Raw genomic sequence first — 16459 nt, 5'->3', positions numbered from 1 at the left:
GACGAGCTCATAAAACTGAGTGCCTGTATATGCAACAAACTTCAACTGCATCCCAATATGTATTTATGCTATTCTTATATTTTCAATAATTGTAAAAACGTATATTTACAATTTCCGTCCAACGGACGGGCTCATAAAACTAGTTTATTGTTATAATTCAGTAGGCTTATAACTACCTTTAGTGGTTTGATTCTTGATGTTATAATTCAGTAGGCTTATAACTACCTTTAGTGATTTGATTCTTGATTTAGAATACTAATAATGAAGTGTAAGAACAAAGATGATAATGGAGAGAAAGAAAGAAACACTTTGTAAGTGTGAGAAATGGTGCAAGTTTAATGCTTGCATTCATGAGTATTTATAGCCTAAAATCTCAATATAAAAATACATACTTTGTGTACCAAAATTGACTATATGTATACACCAAAATTGACTATCCATATCTATATTATTATTATTATTATAACACTCCCCCTTGGATAGCAATTTTATTTTGTTGAAGATCAACTATAAATTACTGCCTCGTTAAAAACCTTGCTAAAGAAAACCCAGTGGGAAAAAACTTTAGCTAAGGGAAAAAGAGTGCAGCATGGAGTTGACTCCCCCTCAAGTAGACATCGCTTCAGCTGTTACATCTTTTGAACATGTCTCATGCCAATGTTATGAACGTGTGTTCTGAAAATAGCAGTTGGAAGTGCTTTCGTGAAAAGATCAGCAGAGTTTTTGCTAGATTGCACATATCTCATTTCAATCTGGTTGTCCTTAATGAGATTTTGAGTGTATGAGAAGAATCTAGGTGGTATGTGTTTTGTTCGGTCACTTTTGATGTACCCTTCTTTCATCTGTGCTATGCAAGCTGCATTATCTTCATAGATAGTTGTTGGACTTTTATCGCGTTCTAGTCCACAAGAATCAGTAATGAGTTGTGTCATTGATCTCAACCAAAAACATTCTCGAGTAGCTTCATGTAATGCAATCACTTCGGCATGATTTGACGATGTAGCAACAAGTGTTTGTTTTTGAGAACGCCATGATATTGCAGTACCTCCATTTAGGAATACATATCCAGTTTGAGATTTAGCTTTATGTGGATCAGATAAATAACCTGCATCTGCATAACCAACCAAATCTTGTTTTGATTCGTTAGAATAAAATAATCCTAAATCAGTAGTTCCTCGAAGGTATCGAAATATGTGTTTGATCCCATTCCAGTGTCTTTTGGTAGGAGCAGAGCTGAACCTTGCCAACAAATTAACTGCAAAAGAAATGTTAGGTCTTGTACAATTTGTAAGATACATAAGAGCTCCAATTGCACTAAGATATGGTACTTCTGGTCCAAGAATGTCTTCTTGATCTTCACATGGACGAAATGGATCAGCTTCAACATTGAGTGATCTAACAACCATAGGAGTACTTAATGGTTTTGCCTTGTCCATATTGAAACGTTTCAAAATCTTTTCAGTATATGTTGTTTGATGTACAAGTAAACCATTAGGCATATGCTCAATTTGTAAACCAAGGCAATACTTGGTTTTTCCGAGATCTTTCATTTCAAATTCTTTCTTTAGAAGTTGAATGGCTTCATGGATCTCTTTATTTGTACCTATGATGTTAAGATCATCAACATAAACAGCTATGATCACATATCCGGATGTTGTTTTCTTAATGAAAACACAAGGGCAAGTAAGATTATTTGTATACCCTTTGCTTATCAAGTAATCACTTAATCGGTTATACCACATACGTCCCGATTGTTTTAACCCATATAAAGATCTTTGTAATTTAATCGAATACATTTCTTTGGGTTTTGCATTTGATGCTTCTGGTACCTTAAATCCTTCAGGTATCTTCATATATATATCACTATCAAGTGATCCATATAGATAAGCAGTCACAACATCCATGAGATGCATTTCTAAATTTTTAGAAACTGCCAGACTGATTAAGTACCTAAAAGTAATTGCATCCATAACAGGAGAATAAGTTTCTTCATAATCAATTCCCGGTCTTTGAGAAAAACCTTGAGCTACAAGTCTAGCTTTATACCTTGTAACTTCATTTTTCTCATTTCTTTTTCGGACAAAAATCCATCTGTATCCTACAGGTTTCACATCTTTAGGAGTGAGAATGATGGATCCGAAAACTTTTCTTTTATTGAGTGATTCTAATTCAGCTCGTATTGCTTCTTTCCATTGAGCCCAATCATGTCTATTTTGACATTCAACCATAGATGTTGGTTCTGGATCATCATCATTATTCATGATGTCATATGCAACATTAAATGAAAATTTCTCATCAAGATTTTTCATTTCATTTCGGTTCCATAATATTTTTGAATATGCATAATTGATTGCAATTTCTGTATTGACATCATCAATCTCCTCTGCAGTAGGAGTACTGATTTGTGGTTCTTCTTGAACACTTTCTTTTACTTCATTATCAGCTGATTTTCTTTTTCGAGGATTTTTATCCTTTGAACCGATTGGTCTTCCACGTTTCTGACGTGGCAAAGATTCATGAGTGACGTTATTGCCAGCTTTTGGAATTTCAATTCGAGCTGGAGTATTTACTGCTGGTATATATGATTTTGTCACCGTTTTTGTATCTGTAAATGCATCAGGCAATTGATTTGCAAGTTCTTGTATATGCATTATCTTTTGAACTTCTGTCTCGCATTCTTTTGTGCGAGGATCAAGATACTTTAATTGAGGTTCACACCATGAAACATCATTTTCTTTATTTTTCATTTCTCCCCCTAATCTAGGGAACAATGTTTCATTAAAATGACAATCAGCAAAACGTGCTGTAAAAACGTCACCTGTCATAGGTTCAATATACCTTAATATTGAAGATGTTTCATATCCAACATATATTCCCAACCTCCTTTGAGGACCCATTTTTGTACGTTGTGGTGTCGCAATTGGAACATACACTGCACAACCAAATGTTCTAAGATGGGAAATATTTGGCTCTTGACCAAAAGCAAGTTGTAGGGGGGAATATTTATGACTTGCACTTGGTCTGATGCGAATCAATGCAGCAGCATGTAAAATTGCATGACCCCATATAGATACAGGGAGTTTTGTTCTCATTATCAATGGTCTAGCGATTAACTGTAAACGTTTAATCAATGACTCGGCTAAACCATTTTGTGTATGCACATGAGCAACAGAATGTTCAACAACAATTCCTATAGACATGCAATAGTCATTAAATGCTTGAGATGTAAATTCACCAGCATTATCAAGTCTCACCCTTTTAATGGTGTAATCAGGAAAATGAGCTCTCAATTTAATAATTTGGGCAAGAAATTTTGCAAATGCCACATTACGGCTTGATAACAGACAAACATGAGACCATCTGCTAGATGCGTCTATTAGAACCATGAAATATCTAAATGGTCCACATGGTGGATGAATTGGTCCACATATATCACCTTGAATTCTTTCAAGAAACATTGGTGATTCTTTCTCAACCTTAAGTGGTGAGGGTCTAGTTATCAATTTTCCAAGAGAGCAAGATGTACATGGAACCATTGTATCATGATGGATTTTTCTATCCTTTAGTGGATGTCCATGAGTACATTCAATAATCCTTTTCATCATTGTTGATCCTGGATGGCCTAATCTGTTATGCCATAAACTGAATACACCAGGATCAATATATTTTTCGTTAACTACCATATGTATTTCTGGTACATTTATATGTGTATAATGTAATCCAGAACTAAGTCTTGGCAGTTTTTCAACCACATGACTCTTGTCAGTGATACTTAAATATTTCTCATTTTCTGTTGTCACTGACTGATAATCATACCCGTTAAGGTATATGTCGGAGAAACTCAATAAATTTCTGCTTGACTTGGGAGAAAATAAGGCATCATTTATTAAAAATTTTGTACCATTTGGTAGTATGAAATTTGCCTTTCCTATCCCTTTTATCAAGTTAGCAGGTCCTGATATTGTATGTATAGTTCCTTCCGTTGGTTTTAGATCAATAAAATATTTCTCGGATTTAAGTATAGTGTGTGTAGTTCCACTGTCTGCTATACAGAGATCTCCACCACTTGATTGATGTTGTATTCCAGCAAAATTCATATTGAACTTCATATATAAGAAATAAATAGTGAGTACATTAATATTACACAATATTTTAAACGCAAATAGATAGTACTGAAACATTTAGCAAACATAATGACAAAGACAGACGATATTAAATCGTTTATTTTTCAAAAGACACACAACTTAAACATTCAAGAAATCTTCATATAAATCAGATGGTTTCTCAGTGACTGTTGGATCAATATTATCCACAAAATTTACTTCCTTTTCTTTACCTTTCAGCGAATCCTGATACATCTTAACAAGATGTTTAGATGTTCGGCAAGTATTAGCCCAGTGGCCCATTCTACCACATCTGTAGCAAGATTCTTCAGAATTTTTAGAAGAATTTTCTTCAACATCTTGTTTAATGGGCTTGTTTTGTGGTTGATATTTATATTTTCGTGGATTACTATTTCTTTGACCACCACGGCCACGACCACGACCACGTCCACGCCCATTACCATTACCATAAGGATGGTTTCTACCATAGTTATGGCTTTTGGCATGATGATGGTGATGGTTATTATAACCACGACCTTGCCCGCGTCCTTGTCCCTGTTTATAATTATTTGCAGTATTTGCTTCAGGGATTGCAAGTGTACCAGTAGGACGGGATTGCTGATTTTTCATTAATAGCTCATCATTTTGCTCTGCAACTAAGAGATATGAATTAAGTTCAGGATATGTTTTGAACTTTAGCATTCTCAAATTTCTTTGCACTGTGATGTTTGCAGCATTCATTGTGGAGAAAGTTTTCTCCATCATGTCTGCATCACTAATTTCATGTCCACAGAATTTAAGTTGTGAACATGTATTATACAGAGCTGAGCTGTATTCATTTACTTTCTTAAAGTCTTGGAACCTTAATGTTCTCCATTGTTCCATTGCAGCTGGAAGTAAAATTTCTCTTTGATTATTGAATCTGCTTTTGAGACCTTCCCATAAAACATGGGGATCTTCTACAGTCACATAATTATTTTGTAAGCATTCATCAATATGTTGATGAATAAAGCAACATGCCGTAGCTTGTTCTTTTTCAGAACAAGTGTTGTTTTCATTTATGGTTTCAAGAATGCCCATTGATTTAAGATGCATTTTTACTTTTATAACCCATGGCATGTAGTTGTTTCCAGTTGATTCTAAAGGAGTAAATTTAAGCTTTTCCAGATTCGACATTTTCTATTATCAAAAATTAAAACAAACATCATGATAAATTAGAGTCAATTTATATTCATAAGTATATAAACATTAAACATAAATTTAATATAACATAAATGATAAGTAGGTGACAGTGTCGACCATGTGTAAGCAATCATAAATAAATGTTATATAACAAAAATATAAATATTAGTAAACATAAATGAAAATTTGGCGACAGTGTCGACCATATATTTTTTCAGGTGGTATAACCGACCTATATCATTCTGGTGGTATAACCGACCATATATCATTTTGGTGGTATAACCGACCATATATCATTTTGGTGGTATAACCGACCATATATCATTTTGGTGGCAGAGCCAACCATATTTAGTATTAAGATTATCGTGCTGATAACGTGTTATAATTCAGTAGGCTTATAACTACCTTTAGTGGTTTGATTCTTGATGTTATAATTCAGTAGGCTTATAACTACCTTTAGTGATTTGATTCTTGATTTAGAATACTAATAATGAAGTGTAAGAACAAAGATGATAATGGAGAGAAAGAAAGAAACACTTTGTAAGTGTGAGAAATGGTGCAAGTTTAATGCTTGCATTCATGAGTATTTATAGCCTAAAATCTCAATATAAAAATACATACTTTGTGTACCAAAATTGACTATATGTATACACCAAAATTGACTATCCATATCTATATTATTATTATTATTATAACATTTATAACATTGTATAAACTTTTTGACTCAACAATCATTAATGACCTTAGATTTGTTTGTAGAATTGAACTACAAATATCATACATACACTAGCAAAGTGAATCAAAGTGGAAATATTATTTTAAATCATCACCTTCAACGTCAACTTTATTCAGTGATAGTTCTTAATTATAACTCTCTTATATTCTTAATCCAAAAGACACACCTATTAGTTAGCAAATTAAAATACCATGAGAAGTGTGCAGTTAGTTTCCAGAATATTTACTTTAATAACCGTAAAGTAACAGATTCGGGCATTTGGTCTGGTGGTATGATTCTCGCTTAGGGTGCGAGAGGTCCCGAGTTCAATTCTCGGAATGACCCAATCTTTCATATCCGTATGAATCATGTTTACATTTAGCAACTACTTTTTTTACCAAAAATTAAGGGCAGCTTGCCAGCGCTTGTTAAACATAAAAACAAAATATAGACATGTTTGCAAGGAGAAACAACATTGGGCATTTGGTCTAGTGGTATGATTCTCGCTTAGGGTGCGAGAGGTCCTGAGTTCAATTCTCGGAATGCCCCTTTATTTTTTATCCGATTGCATTATTTTTATTTTTATTTATTATTTGGCAACTGTTTTTAAACCAAAAGAAATAGGTAACTTAATAAACGCTAGAAGGAGGGCTTGAACCTCCGACCTTGTGGTTAACAGCCACACGCTCTAACCAACTGAGCTATTCCAGCTTATGTTTAAAGAAACAAGGTATATATATTATATACTCCGAAGCTGAGGTTAACCCAAAATCTCGTATCTAAATGTTTCAATAAACTATAGTTAAAGATGTTAACTGCCATCATATGTAAAAGTAAATATTACATATCCTAAATTTCGCACAAGAGAATTGCACCATTTTCTTTAAACAATGGATAAAGATATGTTTATTGATTAAAAGTGATTATATGTTGGTGATTTTAATGCCATATAACAATCATTTTAAGTAATTGCGATTTACTTGTTATCTAGTAGTAACGGGTTGGAGAGTGTGGAATGCATATCCGTTAGATTTTACTAGACAATGTCGCGGATATAGCGGGGGGTCAAAGGGGCCGTGCCCCTTGCCTGCCCCGATCCAAACGGTATTCAACTATACACGTTTAATGAATAGTTGCGTCCAAATGAACCTTCCCGCCAAAAGTTGTGACTTTTCTATCAACAGTTTTCGCTCCAAAATGAAGGGTTGGACCCTTTTGTTTCCAACCGAATTACAGGGTTTTTACCTCCATAGAAACAGTATCATGCTTTCATACGAACACACAGAAAAACACACAGTTTCTCATACTTTGTAACGATTTCGTGCAACCTTGGCAATTGTTGGGTCAAAATACTATAGAGAAGTCTTTCACGATTCAAAGATCAATCAAGATTATCTATTTTTATACCCTGTTTTGTTACAGATATTAGGTATAAGTTTACAATAAGAATGATGAGTTAGTTACCAATAACAAAAGGGGCCAATGCCAGCCATAACATAAGGGGAATCTCGTGGCCAAAAACTAACTGATAGGCTGCAGCACTGAAAAACGGCTCCAAAGTTGTTCACATCAACAAAAGAGGTGCACGTTAAATAAGTCAACTAACAGAGAGTTGACTCGACATCACTAACTGATTTACCTTTAACAGTATGTGTGAAAGACACAGCGACTGCAGTAAATGAAAGATTAGACATGACATGTCCGAGAGCATGAAACACAGCAACCGGAGTAACGACTTCTAAAAAGATCCTTGTTGATTGGCTTAAACATGTAAAAAGTAAGGCCTTAGAACAAGTGCGTTATACAAGATAGATCATATAATGTAAACTGAAAGAAGCTTACTGCTCGTTTAGGGAGGCCAAAGGACCAACTGATGATACAGTATGTTTGACCAACAAGAAGATGAACAACCGAAACAAAGCTGTAAATTGAAAAATGTGCGTAAGCAGCGACATAGATATTCATAGTCAACAGATAATGTGTGGTAGCAGTGTGTCTATTTTGACCCGTTTACATGTTAATGAGTAGATTACATTCAAAAGTTTGAGCGGACACGGCACATTTTGATCAGAACCTAAATTGAACTTTGACCTAACTGGATATGGGTAGATCATAGATGAATTTACTAAGGGTATGGGAAGTAAATGTATAAAGTCAACCAATATTGAAAGAAGATTAGTCCCTGACAATTTAACTTCCAAATATTGATCAGATGCAGCATCAAACAATCGACGAATCACTCATTTTTTAGTATCACAACCATATTCATATCTACAAAATATTGCACTAATTTGTTAATTTACTTACCAAGTAAAGTAAAAGAAAGAAGTAATTACAGATGGGAATCTTTCAGCTAAGCTCTTGGGTGACTCAGTTATCGACTTATCGTTAACCTGTTTGTTAAAGTACAGATATACCCTTTGTCAAAAATCTTATACCAATTCTTTCTTTCAAGAATTTTGATAGTTGAAGGACACAAACCAACCCATCAGAAATCTCAATCTTCTGGCCAGAATTATCTGCAGAATCTGCTGCATCGTTTTTACGTAAAGCTAAAGAAGGTGATAATTTACTTGAAAAACAGCTTACATTTATTGGTTTTGCAGGGTGGAAAGAACAATGTGACATCAATGAAGCCATGATTATGTTAAACAAAATTTAAGACAAAAGTTTTGGTTAATGATACCGAAGTTTAAAGGGCGTTTAAGAAAATGATTTGTCTTTGAATGATTAATGGGACACAAGAAGACTAGTTTCTTTTATTATTAAACGATGGATACAAGGTTTTTTATGGGAACAAATTGGTGGATAAAAACAAAGGGATTGAATTGTTATTTGTTGTTTGTGTGACTGAGGTACTTATGATTATTAACACATTTTACTTGGAACTTGATGATTATTTAACAACAATTATGCCAAGTAAAGAGTTTAAGGGTTAGAAGAGTATCACCAAGTGACACCATAATATATAGTGTGTGGGACGATCATTAACAATCCACCTTTATCTACTCATCGATTACCTTATATCATGATTTATGCACTAGATGTTCAAACTTCTCCACCGATAAGAACGAAAGCCTTTCAAATATTGTTTTATTTTCACTTAGAAAACAATACAAATTTTATCTAACAAGAAGTTAATCTAACTTTTACCAGAATGAGCATATAGTTTCTAATAAACAACATAATCTAACTTTCATCCTCTTTATTCAAAGATTTAGAGTGTTGTAATGGAAAAGAGCCACCAACAATATATGAAATAGTAGGATTGGGAATTAAAATAAGATTAAAGCATCATCAAACAGTGCGACAAACTGACAACCAAAAGTTTTGTCGAAAAACAGGTATCGAACAAGAACATTTCAGCAAGAGTCTACTAGCATTAACAAATTGGGGGCTTTAAAAACTTGAGAAGCTTTTTTATGACCACATTACTTGCACACCCTCATAGACGGTCATGCCGATTTCTGCTGCTGCAAGATTTTTTGATCTTCTCAGTATTATTATTAATAATTAATAATTAATAATTAATAATTAATAATTAATAAACAGAAAACAAACTGTTAGTTGAGTTAAAACTACATGAACATAAGTAATTAATTGGTGCTAACCTCTGGGTCAGCTGACTTTGTCTCATCAACAACTTTGGGGATTTCCTCTGCTGTAATATAGCATAACTATTCAGTTATCGAGACTATTTTATACTAAAAAATAAACTGTACCCAACATTTCCTTTGATAGTAATCACTGTCATAAGGTAGGTATGTGTGTGTGTGTGTGTGTGTGCGCGCGCGCGCGTTAAGGAATATTTTAGCTACCTGATTAAGATTAAAACACTTCCATTAGCCTACAAACACTATACAATACCTGCATCCTCAGGCAAATCAGAAGTCCAGAGAGTAAGATTATCTCTCAACAGCTGCATGATTAAAGTGCTATCTTTGTATGATTCTTCACTTAAAGTGTCCAGCTCAGCAATCGCCTCATCAAACGCTTGTTTAGCCAAATGGCAGGCCCTATAATTTGATTGTTATCAAACACTTACTATAAAAATCAATGTGCATTTAAGTCTTGATTAAAAAGGAAAGGAATTGTAGCATTTACTTCTCAGGAGAATTCATTATTTCATAGTAGAACACTGAGAAATTTAGTGCCAGCCCTAAACGGATTGGGTGGGTTGAAGGTAGCTCTGTATTTGCTGAAGCAGAGGCAGCCTATAATCGAAAGATAATGACTGGAATGTAATTTATTTATATAATTATATAATATAATACTTATAATAATACTGCTATTAAAAGAAGAAAAAAAACAACTTTTCCATTATAATCTAAATAGCATGTAAGATAAAATACATGCCTCATATCCCTTAAGGGATTGATCTGCAGCTTCCTTTCTTTCCTCATCTGTCTTAAACTCAGCAAGATATCGGAAGTAGTCACCTTTCCTGTTCAATATGAATCAGCATGCGTAATAAAAACGATGTTTTTTTTTTATGGGAGATCATAAATAAATTGTAAAGTTCAAAAGAATATACAAACAAGGAAGCAAGTAAATAGGCAATGTGATATATCAATGTCCCAAACCATGAGACGATAAGTGAAAGCCTATACATCATTTTCCATGCATTGAGTAAACAATCATACTGATGTGTACCCTGTCTTACATGAAGATTGATGACAAAAGATAAACTTACTAAATCTGAAAACTTTAATGAATTGGAAGGTGCACAATCTTTATAAAATAGAACAGACAAAGTTAATAAGAACAAGTTAATCAAATGAAAAACTAAATACTATATAAGACAATCTTAAGAAAATTAAGTATATGCAAAGAGGACTCACATTTTGTAGTAGAAAACGGTAGCTTCACCCGAGCCTGAAGATGGTATCAGATGCTTCTCTATGATCTCAAGAATGTCATTGCAAATCTTGGCAAGCTCATCTTCAACCTTCTTGCGATAGCCCTTGATCAGATTGACATAACTCTCGTTTCCTTTAGATTCCTCTTTTTGTTCAATTGATGACATGATACGCCAAGAGGCCCTACGTGCTCCAATCACATTCTTGTATCCAACTGAAAGTAGGTTGCGCTCTTCAACAGTAAGTTCAACATCAAGTTTCGCAACATTCTTCATACTCTCAACCATTTCTGCAATATCAAGTGAATCATAAACATGATATATTATATCACCACTGTACACATTCAGATTTTGAAGTCAGATCAATATTCAACTTGTAAATTGATGTCCTTTTCAGAAGTTAACACTCAAAATATCGATGGATTGATCACAAGTATTGACTGACAACTTGACAACCAACCAATTAATGAGGTAACAATAAGAAAACTCACATTATCTGTACTAGTAAAACTGAATATACATCTATCATTCTTGATTTCTTTCAAGTTTCAACCTTTAGAGAGCTTCTTTTATAATCAACAAAATAACGATAACGATACAAACTAAAATAAGGTGTTTCTTCAGCTGAACTTTATACCACCAGGTGCCATTTGCCAACATATAAGTTATACTCTAATATAAAATATTATTATCATATTGCAGATGCTATACTATTCAATGCAAATCAAATGCCTTCAGCATATACTGTAACATTCTAAAAACACATCTATTCAAATTTCAAATTTGTACTTTTTCCCGTATCTGATAAAAATTAGGCTCAATTTAGATAGAATTAGGTTTTTTTTATTTGAATATAGAATATAGATAAACAATAAACATATTCTCATGGTACATTCATACAGAAATTAATGCATAATACTGTATCAGTATAAAATTAGAGAGGTACGTATATCATAATTAATAATCAATACAATCGATTACGTAAATTAGATAAAAGCAGATAAGCGATGAATTATCATGATATATACATATTGATCTCATGTATCAAATCAAAACAAACATATATACACATGCATAATCAATTTTGCGTCAAATTCGATTATACAGATCAGATAACGAAACAGAAATAACGACCGATCTAATAATTATAGATACACATTACACAAATCAATGTAAAAGAACGAAATAAACGGTTATCAAATACGATTAACGGAGTTTATACCATCGTAACGTTCGGCTTGTTCAGCGAGTTTGGCCAAATAAACATGATTCGCTCTCTCCTTTTCGTTCGACATTGTGATTGACGATATTAACGAAATTGAATTGATTGATTTAGCGAAATTGAATAATGAACCAAAAAATAGACGGTTATATGAGATTATATGGAGAGATCAGAAAGGAATGGGGAAGGGGTGGGTTTATATAGGGTGGTTAATCATCGAGCAAGTTAGGGAAAGGTTAGACTAAATCTGGGCCGTTGGATTGAACTTTCGAAAAAACGAGACAGAATTGAGCGCACTTGGTAGGTGTTTTAATTATTATTTATTTATTTATTTATTTATTAATTACCAATAACTAATAGACAAAATTATTTGTTATGAATAGTAATATAGTACTATTTAGTTTTTCACTTTTCACAAACCTAACTCCTTAATTTTTATTAAAATACAAATCGAACCCTCCACTTTATACCTATATTCTAAATTATTATTTATCTCATCACTAACACCAAAAATACTAAATAATAACACCCACCACGCTTTACCGATTTGTACACTGCGCTCAAACAGTAGGACCCACATAGGCCACTATTGTGCTACATTTTTTTTTGTCTCCAACGATAAAGGAAACAACTTTCTTAAAAGGAACAACTCTTCAATGCTACCAAAAGATGTCGAAAAACATTTTTTTTTTTTACAAAATAGATCAACTAACTTTAACGCTAAAAGAAGAAACTTTTACAAAAGGAACAACCCTTCAATGTTAGATGTCGAAAAAAAAAATTCTTTTTTTCCAAATTAGATCAAGACTTTTTTTTAACTCGCATTCAAAACGGAGCCCCCGACGCGAAGCGAGGGCTCCACAACTAGTTTATTCTAATAGAAAGTTCATATTTACTTTTTTCACCATTAAATCATCATTTAATGTCTTTCTTCCAAAAATTACCCTGAATAAATAAAAACAGATTGTTTATGTAAGGCTATCATTAGGACATTTTCATTGATTTAGGTATAACAAGTAATTGTGATGGTGAAATATCATTCCCCATTTTAAAACGTCTAAAGAAAAAAAATTATTAAAAGAAAACTACTAGAAAAAGGAAGAAAATGATATATAAATGACATAGCATACAAAGAATTTTGCAACCACGCCGACCAATTGATAATCTATTTATGAAATTTAGAATGAAACCAATTAGTGTCCGAAACTACAATTCAATCAAAAAGGGGTCCTTGAAGATGATGATGCTAGCCTCCGAATGTTGCAAAAAAAAAAAAAAAAGAGATGACAACAACATTCGAAATAATACGTGGTAGGCCGGTAATCGGGATACCGTTAATCCATGACTACATACCATCCATAGAGCTCCAAAGAAGTAATAGTGAGATCAGCCCATTAACCGATTCTAGCCCATGTTTTAATTATTATTACTATTACTATTACTATTACTATGTATACTTAGACTAGATTTCGTGAAATTAATAATTAAAATAATTTATAATTAATTAATAGGGTAATTAATAATAACAATAACAATAAGTTCTTTTTCATATAGAAGAAAAATAAAGATATTTGAGTGTGTTTTGTTTTTATATATGAGAGGTAGTTGAGTTTGTTGTAAGTCAGTCGAAATTCAAATCAATTAAACAATGGTATTTTGATCATCATCAAAATCATCCATTGAAAAATCATAGCTATGAACTCATCTAAGTGTCAATATTTTCAATCTTTTGACAAAAAATGACATAATTAAGACTTTTCATTTATATATAAGATGACTACTATTCGTATTTTGCTAGCAACAATCCTTCGGATTGTCGTTAAAATCTCGATATTATCTATTTCAAACAGCAGGTGACTAAAGACATCTACTCTTATTGACATATGATGTTTGGTACAAAATGTATGCTTTAGTTACAAAAATGAACAAAAATGATTACAAAGAAGAAAAAAACATATGGAGGCAACAATTCCTTTGGAATATTTCAAAAAGGACTCAAAACTACGCGAAAACAAAGCTTTCTCTAATCTGCATCTTGCAGATACCCTAGTTTAATTGTATCTTGAACTTCATTATATCCACAAAAATACACCGTGCTCAGTAATTAAGTCAAGACTCAGAGTTTTTCATATATGTATGATCCGTATGTAAGGATATTAGGACCCAAAACAACGCAAGTGATTCAACAAGATCACTCACCGATAGTAATTCTACAAGATTACTAACCCACTTAATGAACGAAAGATTATAAATGCAAGAAATGTAAATCGACACAAGAGATAACGTGGTTATATGCAATCGTTGTGATTGCTTTAGTCCACGGACCAACTAGAGAATGTATTTATTGAATATTTGTGGTGTATTTACAATGAGTTACAAGAGGGTCTATTTATAGAATGGTTTAAGGAGTAAGCTAAAAACAATTCCTTGAAGCTTCATGTGAGTTTCATGACAGCTTCATGGAGGCTACATGTGAGTTTCCTGACAGCTTCGTGGAAGCTACATGTGAGTTTCCTCACAACTTCGTAGAAGCTACATGTGAGTTTTCTAACAACTTCGTGGAAGCTACATGTGAGTTTTCTAACAACTTCGTGGAAGCTTCGTGTGAGTTTCCTGAAATTTTCCCTCTAATTGTTTAAAGTTCTCCATATCTCCAACAATCTCCCACTTGGAGACTTTGAACAAACCCAACCTTCGCCAACCCAAAATATCAACGATCTAACCAAGAACGTTAAACCACCATTATACCGCCAAACTCCATTTGGGACACGCACACTCAACACATACTTCGGATGAGCAGACTTTCGATACAAGGTCTTCAATACTACTTGTTAGAATTGAAACATTAACTCTCTAATTCTATAGTTGGGGTCTTCTCTCATCAATTCATTAGAAGACCAATTGAGGTAATGCAAAACCTCAATTTCTCTGTCGTAACAACCTTAGTAAACATATCAGCAGAATTCTTCGTACCAAGGATTTTCTCCAATAATAAAGTACCATCACTTATATGTTGTCGAATAAAATGATACCCTATCTTGATGTGTTTCGTACGACTATGAAACACCGAATTCTTCCCAAGATGAACCGCACTTTGATTATCACAATTCAAGACGAAATAGTTTTGTCTTTTACCCAACTCACCTAAGAAGTTTTTCAACCAAAAAGCTCTTTAGAAGCTTCTGCAATAGCCATATATTCGGCTTCGGTGGTTGATAAAGCAACACTCTTTTGTAGTCGAGACATCCAACTAACCGTCGTCTTCCCTATTGTGAAAACATAACCCGTAGTGCTTTTCCCCGAATCATCACATCCACCCAAATCAGCATCCGCATAACCCCTAAGTATGAGATTGTTTTTGGAGAAACACAATCTCATATTAGAAGTACCTTTCAAATAACGAAGCGACCATTTAACCGCTTCCCAATGCTCTTTCCCTGGATTAGACATATAACGACTTACAACTCCCACTACTTGAGCAATATCGGGTCTTGTACAAACCATGGCATACATAATACTACCCACGGCCGATGCATATGGAACTTTTTCCATATCCGTTTTGTCTTTTACCGTCTTTGGTGATTAACTTTTCGATAACTTAATCGTGCTACCCAAAGGCATAGAACGAGCTTTTGAATTCTCCATATTAAACCTCTCTACTACTTTCTTAATATATTTGGATTGAGACAAGTATAGAGTACCTTTCACACGATCACGCACAATACTCATGCCAAGTATTTTCCTAGCACCACCAAGATCTTTCATCTCGAATTCACGGGAAAGTAATCCCTTCAACTTGTTAATTTCGGACATGTTGGAACCTGCAAGTAACATGTCATCAACATACAACAATAAGATTATATAAGAAGACTTAAGTTTCTTCAAGTAGCAACAGTGATCCGCTTCACATCTTAAGAAACCAATCTTCTTCATAAAATCATCAAACTTCAAGTACCATTGCTGATGTGCTTGCTTCAATCCATACAAACTTTTCTTAAACTTACAAACCCACTTCTCTTTACCCTTTACCTCAAAGCCCTCGGGTTGCCTCATGTAGATCTCTTCAACAAGATCACCATGCAAGAATGCGGTCATCACATCTAGTTGCTCTAGATGTAAGTCTTCGGATGCAACCATAGAAAGTACCAAACGGATAGTAGTCATTTTAACTAATGGTGAAAATATCTCTTTGTAGTCAACCCCTTCCTTTTGTTGAAAGCCTTTGACTATCAAACGAGCCTTGTACCTTTTCTTGCCATCTAACTCATTCTTGATTCGATACACCCATTTACTTTGCAACGCCCTTTTATCATGAGGTAACTTCACTAGTGACCAAGTTTTATTCTTCTCAAGTGACCCCATCTCTTCTTTCATGGCAA

General features: G+C 33.7%; 1 protein-coding gene and 3 non-coding genes across 5 annotated transcripts; 2 read left to right on the top strand and 2 right to left on the bottom strand.

The window, feature by feature from the left end:
• The first annotated feature begins 6273 nt into the window (after nucleotides 1-6273).
• On the top strand, nucleotides 6274-6346 carry TRNAP-AGG (transfer RNA proline (anticodon AGG)). The gene has a single exon. It is a non-coding gene; the product is annotated as a tRNA-Pro (tRNA).
• Nucleotides 6347-6477: 131 nt separating this feature from the next.
• TRNAP-AGG (transfer RNA proline (anticodon AGG)) lies at nucleotides 6478-6549 on the top strand. Its single transcript has one exon. It is a non-coding gene; the product is annotated as a tRNA-Pro (tRNA).
• Nucleotides 6550-6637: 88 nt separating this feature from the next.
• TRNAN-GUU (transfer RNA asparagine (anticodon GUU)) lies at nucleotides 6638-6711 on the bottom strand. Its single transcript has one exon. It is a non-coding gene; the product is annotated as a tRNA-Asn (tRNA).
• A 2593-nt stretch (nucleotides 6712-9304) lies between these two features.
• On the bottom strand, nucleotides 9305-12197 carry LOC139896817 (14-3-3-like protein GF14 iota). 2 transcript variants are annotated; one of them, XM_071879455.1, is made up of 7 exons: nucleotides 12081-12197; nucleotides 10842-11148; nucleotides 10357-10444; nucleotides 10105-10214; nucleotides 9868-10016; nucleotides 9612-9661; nucleotides 9305-9473 (listed from the first exon to the last, which is right to left on the bottom strand). In XM_071879455.1, exons 1-7 carry the CDS (start codon nucleotides 12151-12153, stop codon nucleotides 9456-9458), a joined length of 795 nt encoding a protein of 264 aa, XP_071735556.1. In that variant the 5' UTR covers nucleotides 12154-12197; the 3' UTR covers nucleotides 9305-9455. The 2 variants fall into 2 exon arrangements, with proteins under 2 accessions (XP_071735556.1, XP_071735557.1); XM_071879456.1 differs by having other exon boundaries at nucleotides 9612-9658.
• Between the last annotated feature and the right edge of the window lie 4262 nt (nucleotides 12198-16459).

This window comes from Rutidosis leptorrhynchoides, chromosome 3 (assembly GCF_046630445.1).
Source record: "Rutidosis leptorrhynchoides isolate AG116_Rl617_1_P2 chromosome 3, CSIRO_AGI_Rlap_v1, whole genome shotgun sequence".
NCBI classification, from domain to species: Eukaryota; Viridiplantae; Streptophyta; class Magnoliopsida; order Asterales; family Asteraceae; genus Rutidosis; species Rutidosis leptorrhynchoides.
The sequence above is the reverse complement of the archived record's forward strand: the minus strand, read 5'-3'. Positions and strand labels throughout refer to the sequence as shown.